The sequence below is a fragment of the Ooceraea biroi genome, chromosome 11 (genome assembly GCF_003672135.1).
Source record: "Ooceraea biroi isolate clonal line C1 chromosome 11, Obir_v5.4, whole genome shotgun sequence".
Classification (NCBI taxonomy): domain Eukaryota; kingdom Metazoa; phylum Arthropoda; class Insecta; order Hymenoptera; family Formicidae; genus Ooceraea; species Ooceraea biroi.
In genome coordinates, this window is record NC_039516.1 from 13,338 (window position 1) to 21,915 (window position 8,578).

The 8,578-nt window shown below is 58.3% G+C and overlaps 1 protein-coding gene and 2 pseudogenes across 1 annotated transcript; all 3 read left to right on the forward strand.

The window, feature by feature from the left end:
• Window positions 1-346: 346 nt before the first annotated feature.
• On the forward strand, window positions 347-527 carry LOC113562985 (annotated as a pseudogene).
• Window positions 528-788: 261 nt separating this feature from the next.
• Window positions 789-7,115, forward strand: LOC113562948. Its single transcript, XM_026973797.1, has one exon. The coding sequence runs from the start codon at window positions 1,785-1,787 to the stop codon at window positions 7,113-7,115; it is 5,331 nt and encodes a 1,776-aa protein (XP_026829598.1). The 5' UTR covers window positions 789-1,784.
• A 912-nt stretch (window positions 7,116-8,027) lies between these two features.
• Window positions 8,028-8,209, forward strand: LOC113562991 (annotated as a pseudogene).
• The last annotated feature ends 369 nt before the right edge of the window (window positions 8,210-8,578 follow it).

Below are 8,578 nucleotides of genomic sequence, written 5' to 3' on the forward strand. Positions count from 1 at the left end.
AAAAGAAGAGAGGAATTAACTATTACATTATTAAAATTAGTAATTTTGTTGGTTATAATTAACGATGAACATAGGATCCATGTGGAACCGCCTCATGTTCATCGGTATATTTTTATTCTTTACCTGTGATCACTGCACTCCGTCCCATCGCCTTCGTCTACCAGCGGGGGCGATATTATATTGATCTCGTCTCGACTTGGGGGGGAGCTGCGCTCCCCAGCCGCAGTTGTCATGCCCACGAGCCGGGGGGGGGCCCATTGTCCCCCGGCAATTACATAAGTAAACTTGCGCGCGGCCTAGCCGCTCTGATGTATATTTACTCCAGGGGAAATGTCCCCTGGGGAACATTAATTGAGAAAATAAAGAGTGGTTAATCTGTTCTTATCAGCTTAATATCTGATACAATCCTCAAGGAGGATTCAGAATATTAAACTTGTTTTTGGAACTGGGCGGGTGCTCGGAGCTTGCTCCGACTCTGTCGCGGGTCGATTCGGCATTGCAGTACCGTCGAATTCGGCCCAGTAATTTGGGAAAAAATAAATACTCAATTGGTGGGTACCGTGGCAGAGTCAACCGGGGCAGCAAAGAGCATCTGCAGCGTTCTACGTTTAAGCATTCTGAATCCTCCGCCTTAAAACTTGTAATATCTCCCCGAGTCGAGGACTTAGCCGCTCGGGATAGTATAACGTGTAGAGCTCAGAGAGACGAAGAAAACCGTATATAATAAGTATTAATTCGAGCGTGCGTGTCGCGAGTTATAATAGTGGAAGCGATCCGAAATTTTCTAAGTGCCACAAGCGGAGGAGCGAGCGCCGACCAGGGCGGGGAGTGAGGCGCGCGGCGGTCAACCGTGACGCCATGCCGAGCCGCCATATTGCTGCCACCGTTCCCGCCATCGCCGAGTGTCCAGGCTGCGAGGAGATGCATCAACGGTGAGTCCGCGATACGAGGAACGCGGCACCGAGTAACGGAAAATAGAGCGGGACGCGTGTTTGTCGGTTCGAGCGAGGCCTTTGGAGGGCCGCATAACAACAACAGCCGTGACTTCGAGGAGCACGAGCAATATCTGCACCTTCCGCGTGGTGCCGATATATCTATTTATTCCGTTGACTGTGATATTATATGTTATTTATTTTATAGGTGTTTTACTCTTTTACGTTTTATACTCTTTTACGTTTTACTCTTTGTACATATTTTATATTTTATACCGCGCTTTCTGATCACGTCGTCGCCGGCACTACGCGGAGGTTTCCTCGCTCGAGCCGGCAAACACAGTATTCGGTATACAGGAGTGACGTCCCCGCGCTCACGTCAATATTCCTCGTGGCACCGGCAATTAACAAAATATTCTCGCGCGAGCCGGATAGCACACGAGGAGTTGACGTGTTTGCTCGGTGCCGCTCAGTCGCGGATCACTCGGGCGGCCTAGAGCGATATACCTGTGAGAACTCTGAAACTCGAAAATTCCCTAGGCCGCCTACCGTAAGGGCAGTGCCACTTAAAGTCGCGTTCACAGGATTTGTCTATACATGTATTATTTATTGATTGTACGCTTTTAAACCGTGTGTCGTCATATTTATTTTTATTTTTATTTACGTTTTAATTACATATTTTTATACTCTGACACAGTATCTTGGTACTCTGTCTTTTAATTTATTGATAACTTTTATTTATTCTTTGTACATATTCTTTCATTTTATACTGCTGTGAGCGCCTTTTACTACATAATTTATTCTCATTGTTATTTATACGAAAGAGGTGGTACTGCCCTTAATCGCGCAAATATGGATGCTCCCCTCGAGGTGGTCCTCGCTTACCCCATCGAAAGCAGAGTAGTCTGTCCGCGCTGCTGGGGAAGCGGGGAACTAGGTGTGAGGACACGAGGCGACTTCTGCGACCCGCCGCACTTAGCGAAGCATCAGAAGGCGAAGCATCCCGGTGACACTATCACGTACAAGTGCAGCCTGTGCGAATTCAGGGGGTCTGGCCGCTACCCGCTGAAAGCGGTAAAAGCGCACTATGACAAAGAGCACGGCGGCCACCGGGATGAGTCGCCTGCCACAGTGGCGGGCGCGGATGCTGGTCGAGCGCAAAATAGCGGTAGATCGCGCGTCGGGAGCGCTTCCAACGCGGGTGTGCGGACTCGTGCGGCGGCCCTGCCGGGTACGAGTAGTGTAGGGGCTGCCGATTCGCGGCGACTCAGGCGCAACCTCCCCGCGGCCACTCCGTCGCCGCAACATGCACCCCTAGCGGCGACAACAACAGCTTCCACGACTTCAGGGAGGTCCCCCTCGTACGCGGCCGTGACAGCGGGTCCCTCCACCCGACCAGTGAGAGCTCCGTCGCTGACCGCCGGCGCGGGTGGCGCGGCGGTCGCGGCGACGAGGACGACGACAGCGAGGAGGAGCAGCACGGCCGTAAGGAGAGGCGCCATCGGGACGGCCGCCACAGCGGCGACAGGGGCCACGCCGCCCATCGCCGGTATCGCCGGGGGCTCCAGTGATGCAAGTTCAGCGGAGAGAAGGAGACCCTGGAGACCCCCGGTGCCTGTGCCCGTGTGTTCGGCTTGCGGAGTGCCGACACGGCCCTCGGGTACTCCGCCGCAGCCGAATCCGCTCCGTGTCACCAGGTCGGCGCGCGTTCCCCCGCATAAACCGTCGAACACCAGCAGCGGGGGAACGGGAGGCGCGCCGTCCGTGAAGAGGAGGCAGAAGGGTGCGGCTAGGCCGGTGCACGTTTCCCCCCGCTCTCCGCAGACCATCGCGGAGAGCCAGCAGACGATCGGCACATCACGGGGGGGAAACAGAAGCGGAGGGTCGCCCCCAGCAGCAGCAACGACGTCAGCTGCCGCCCTTGTGGGGGCGCCCAGTGCACCGGTCGCGAAGAGCACCCCGGAGCGGACCGTCGCGTCGCGGGGGACCGCGAAGAGGTCCACCAGGTCCCCGCCGGCCATCACCATCGCTGCGGCGGCGGCCGGTGTTGCGACGCGGCGGCACGCGCGGCGGAAGGCGTCGCAGTTCGGAGTCGAGCCCGGAGGCGTCTGGCGGCGGGGTTTCAGGACACCTACCCCGCCGTCTTCCCCGGAGGGCTTCTCCGAGGTGCAGGTGGCGGGTGTCTTGGGTCGGAGGAGCGCAACTCCGACGGCCCGGGCGCCCACACCTGCGGTCCCCGCGCAGCTGAGCACGACCACCACGCGCAGCACGCGAGCGGGGACCCGGGCGGCCACGTCATCGGCCGCCGCTGCGACGTCTTCGCCGGCGACACTCGTCACGTGCACGGTGACCACCTCCGTCTGCGGGGCGCCCGTGATGTCGACGGGCGTCCCCTCTGCGGCCCTCCGGCCGGTGCCTCGGCTGGAGGGGCTGCAGCCGGAGGAACATCGGCCCACAACACCACCAGTGGGCCGTCAGCACCAATCGCCACCAACATCGGCAGCATTAGAGTGCAGCGGAGGCTCACCGGCACTGGCGAGTTCTGGGCGGCGGGTGGACGCCCTGTCCATCACACCGGAACGAGAGGAGGAGCGGCGGTCTTCGGTGGCGCGACGGAGCATGGAGGGGGACGGGGTGGAGCCGTGGGTGGTGAGCCTGGGGCGAGGAGCGAGGAGGCGCCTCGGAACGGGGTCCCTGGCGTCGACACCGTCTTCGACGCCGACCAGGGGCTCCCCGGTGGGGCTGCGTACGTCGCCGAGTCCTCCACCTAACACGCCGGCGAGTTTCCCACCGCTGCCTTCAGCGGCGGTGGACGTTTCATCTCCTGTGGCCCCTCCAACTTTGGAGGTGGCCACTATAAACATAGTTGATGGGGAGGCGCGTCGGGGGTCCGCATCGTCGGGGGACCGCGCGGCCGTGGCGGAGCCTGCACAGGTGAGTGCTGCGAACTCTGACATAGCACCACCAGCCGCTCCCGTGGATGTCCGCGGAGTAATGGGGCGTCGACTGGGGGGGACCGCGTCTGTCGTGGGCGCTCGTAATGACGGCGAGCGCTGTCTGGCGGGTCGGGGCCGGGAGCCCCGGCGAGGTCACCCGCGACGCGTGGAGGCGCGGCCGGGGGGGCCGTTGCGCGCGGCCGTGCCTGCGCCCGAACCCGCTCAAGGGCGGCGTAGGGAGCGGAACTTGGCCGCGCGCGACGAGCTCGCCCGGCTGGCCGAAGCCGTCGTTGCGCCCGCTGACCTCGAGGACTTGGCGGTGCGAGCTGCCGAGTTCTTCGGGCGAGGCGTGGCGAGCGTGGCCGCCGCCGGGGCAACCGGCGCCACTGATCGCCCGGGACGGTCGGGGGAGGCCGCTGCGGATTTCCGGGGGGGGACGGCGGCCGCCCGTGCGCGGGACGACGTCGGGGCGCGGAGGGGACCGGCACCGGCCGGTCCTCGTAACCCACAGGGAGAAGGACGGGGGGACCGGACACGCGAAGCGGCGCGGATACAGGCGCTGTTCAGGAGGAACCGCCGCAAGGCTGTCAGAGAAGTTGTTCAGGGACCGGCCGACTTTTGCCAGGTGCAGGGTCGGACGGTTCAGGAGCACTTCGAACGACTATACGGCGGCGGGGAGCGACTGGACGGCCTGCCCGCCGTGGAACCTGTTGACCACTCGAGGCCGGAGGACGTCGCGCTCCTTATGGCTCCCTTCACGGAGGGAGAGGTGGACCGTCGGCTCAGGCGCATGACGAACTCTGCGCCTGGTCCCGACGGGATCGCCTACAATGATCTCCGTGCGGCGGATCCCGGAGCGCGGCTCCTCACAGCGCTGTTCAACGCGTGCTATCGCCTCGAGGCGGTTCCACCGTCCTGGAAGACCTCCAACACGGTATTGGTGTACAAGAAGGGCGATCGGGACTCGTTGGAGAGCTGGCGTCCTCTCGCGCTGGGCGACACAATGCCGAAACTCTTCGCTGCTGTGGCGGCCGACCGCTTGACCGACTGGGTGATCGCGAACGACAAGCTATGCCGGGCTCAGAAGGGTTTCCTGAGGGACGAGGGATGCTACGAGCACAACTTCGTCCTGCAGGAGATCCTGACCGACGCCCGAAGGACTCGCCGACACGCGGTGGTGGCGTGGTTGGACTTGTCGAACGCTTTCGTCTCTGTCCCCCATGCTGCCATCCGCAGCGCGCTCGTCAGAGCGGGCGTCCCATCGGGCCTCATAAACATCTGGGGCTCGATGTACGACGGTTGCACCACGCGCGTCCGTGCCGTTGACGGTTTCACCGCGCCCATTCCCATTCGCTCGGGCGTGCGACAGGGGTGTCCGTTATCCCCGATTATTTTCGATCTCGTCATCGACTCGGTGGTCCGCGCGGCCGCCGAGCTCACTGACGTCGGGTACGATATTCTCGGACAAACTTTTAATATTCTCGCGTACGCCGACGATCTGGCGCTTATCGCGCGCACGCCCGAGGGAATGAGGCAGCTGCTGACTGCCGTGGAGCTCGAAGCAGGGAGGGTGGGATTGCACTTTAACCCTGCCAAGTGCGCCTCATTGCACATTACCACGGGGCGCATTGGCAGGGTCCTGCCCACCGTATTCGAGATTGAGGGTCGACCCATGCCGACCCTGGCGGAGGGGGAGCCTTATCGCCACTTGGGTGTTCCCACGGGATTCTCGGTCGACCAAACACCCCTCACTACCATCGAGGGCGTGTTGAAGGACATCTGGGCGGTTGACGCGTCCCTCCTAGCCCCGTGGCAGCGGGTGGAGGTCCTGGCGGCGTTTATCCTGCCGAGGTTGGACTTCCTGCTGCGGGGCGCCGCTGTCGAGAAGCGTCCCCTGAGGGCCGTCGATCTCCATGTTCGGAGGATCGTCAAGTCCTGGCTCAACCTGCCGCAGCGCGCGAGTGCGGAGGTGGTCTACCTCCCTCCCAGCAGGGGGGGCTGTGGACTGCTTCCGCTCTCCGATCTCGCCGACGTGCTGACCATCGCTCACGCGTTCCGTCTGCTGACGGCGAGTGACGCGGTGGTTAGCGGGCTGGCGTGGGGGTCGCTGCGGGGGGTTGTGGCGAGAAGGATCGGCCACGCCCCTAGTGACGAGGAAATCGCCAGCTTTCTCTCGGGCTCGCTCGAGGGTAGGCTGAGGGGCGGAGGGGAGGCCTCGCTATGGTCGAGGGCGCGAAACGCTGCCCGGAGACAGGCCAATCGGGCAGCCGTCCGTTGGCGCTGGTCCGAGGTCACTGGGGAAATGATCGTGGAATGCCGTGGCCCAGGAGAGCGAATCGTGAGGGTCCCTGGAAGCGCCCGCGCCCAGGTGATCCATCGCTTGCGCTCGGCTGTGATGGAGTATTGCGCGGGAACGCTCCTGCGTAAGCCTGACCAGGGGAAGGTGTTCGAGGTGTCGTCGCGCGTGCCGGTGAGCAATCACTTCATGCGCGGCGGCTCGTTCACCCGCTTCGCGGACTGGCGGTTCGTCCATCGGGCCCGCCTCGACGTGCTCCCCCTTAACGGGGCCCGTCGATGGGGGACCGTGGACGAGAGGTGCCGTCGGTGCGGGAGGACAGCCGAGACCCTTCCCCACGTCATCGGTCATTGCGGCGTGCACGCCGCTGCCATACAGCTGAGACACGACGCGGTTCTGCACCGCCTCCGTAGGGCTTGCCGTCTGCCGGGTGAGGTGAGGGTCAATCAGCGGGTGGAGGGCGTCGACGGGGAGCTTGAGGGGTTACGGTCGGATCTCGTTGTCCGGCACGAGCCCTCCAAGAGTGTCGTTATATGCGACGTGACGGTGGCGTTTGAGAACCGTTTGGTGGCGTTCGAGGAAGCAAGGGGGCGTAAAGTTGCCAGGTATACCCCCCTTGCGGAGGCGCTACGGGCTCAGGGCTACCGTGTGGTCGTGACGGCCCTCGTCGTCGGTGCCCTCGGCTCCTGGTGTCCGAGGAATGACGCGGTGCTGAGACTGTTGCGCGTTGGCAGCAAATACGGGTCCATGATGCGCCGGCTCATCGTCTCGGACACTATACGCTGGTCTAGGGACATCTATGTGGAGCACGTGTCCGGAGTTCGTCAGTACCCTGCTCCGCCGCGACCTTCCGGGGATGGGGGTCCTTTGGTGTCGCCTCCTCAAGCAATTGGCCGGCGTTATCCCGACGGCTTGTTGGCACCGCGCGAACCGGATGTGAATGTCGCGTAAATTATTTAGTCCTTGTCTCGGTCCACTGTTTAATTTTGTTTGTAGAGTGCATGTTTGGTTTTATGTATTTTATGTAGTATTTATTTATTTATTCTAGCGTTTTACCGATTGACTGTGATATCTATTTATTTTATAGGCGTCTTATTATGTTTTATATTATTTACACTTTTCTTATATACATTTTACATTTTATGCGCCTCTGTATATACTGCGTCTTTTGACCACTTGCGTACCTGGCGTATAGCCCAAATTTTATTTTAGATACTGACTTCTTCGTTTTAAGCTTTTGACATTGCATGCTTCAATTTTATTTTTTTTTTTTTTTTTTTTTTATTTTCGACTAGCCAATATTAATTCAAACTGTCTGGCCAGTCTAATATGTGTTCTTTGTGGACCTTGGATGTTCCGAGTATGAGTGTCGCGTTACTAATATTGTGTTTTATGCGTGTATGAGTGCCGCGTAATTTTATAGCCGAAATGGCATTATTGAAATCTTTACCTGCGCCGCGCGTGCACCCCCAGGGACTTTTAGCTATTTTATTGTGATATTTATTATTTACTGTGATATGCCCTGGGGGTGTCGCAACTGCTATATATATTATAATCAGTATTTTGTGTATATACCGATGAACATAGGGTCCATGGCGACGCCTCATGTTCATCGGTATATTTCTATTTTTATACTTTTTACCTGTGATCACTGCACTCCGTCCATCGCCTTCGTCTACCAGCGGGGGCGATATTATATTGATCTCGTCTCGGCTTGGGGGAGCTGCGCTCCCCCAGTCGCAGTTGTAATGCCCACGAGCCGGGGGGGGGCCCATTGTCCCCCGGCAATTACATAAGTAAGCTTGCGCGCGGCCTAGCCGCTCTGATGTGTATTTGCTCCAGGGGAAATGTCCCCTGGGGACCATTAATTGAGAAAAATAAAGAGTGGTTAATCTGTTCTTATCAGCTTAATATCTGATACAATCTTCAAGGAGGATTCAGAATATTAAACTTGTTTTTGGAACTGGGCGGGTGCTCGGAGCTTGCTCCGACTCTGTCGCGGGTCGATTCGGCATTGCAGTACCGTCGAATTCGGTCCAGTAAGCGGAGAAAAAATAAATATTCGCTTGTTGGGTAGAAGAGTATTTGCTGCGTTCTGTGTATAAGTATTCTGAATCCTCCATCACAGTATATACAGTAGCGCAACTGGCTGGAATTTATGACGCCCAAAATAGAGTGCGCATATGCGAAGTTAACGAGTAAAATGCAGTACTGCCTACTGCCATTTGAACTTTCATCTCACTTTCTGTCCTTCGCTTGGTCTTTCTCTTTTCTCAACTTGTTGCTAACTCTTGTTGCTAATATAAATAAGGTTGAATAGACAGACGAAACAAAAAATGTAATACAGAAAGAAAATAAAACAAGAAAAAAGTTGCAAAATTAATATGTCTAAAATAATATGTAATATAATGTAA

Coding starts and splice junctions, on each gene's coding strand:
- LOC113562948 (XM_026973797.1), top strand. CDS start 1,785: ATGGATGCTCCCCTCGAGGTGGTCCTCGCTTACCCCATCGAAAGCAGA.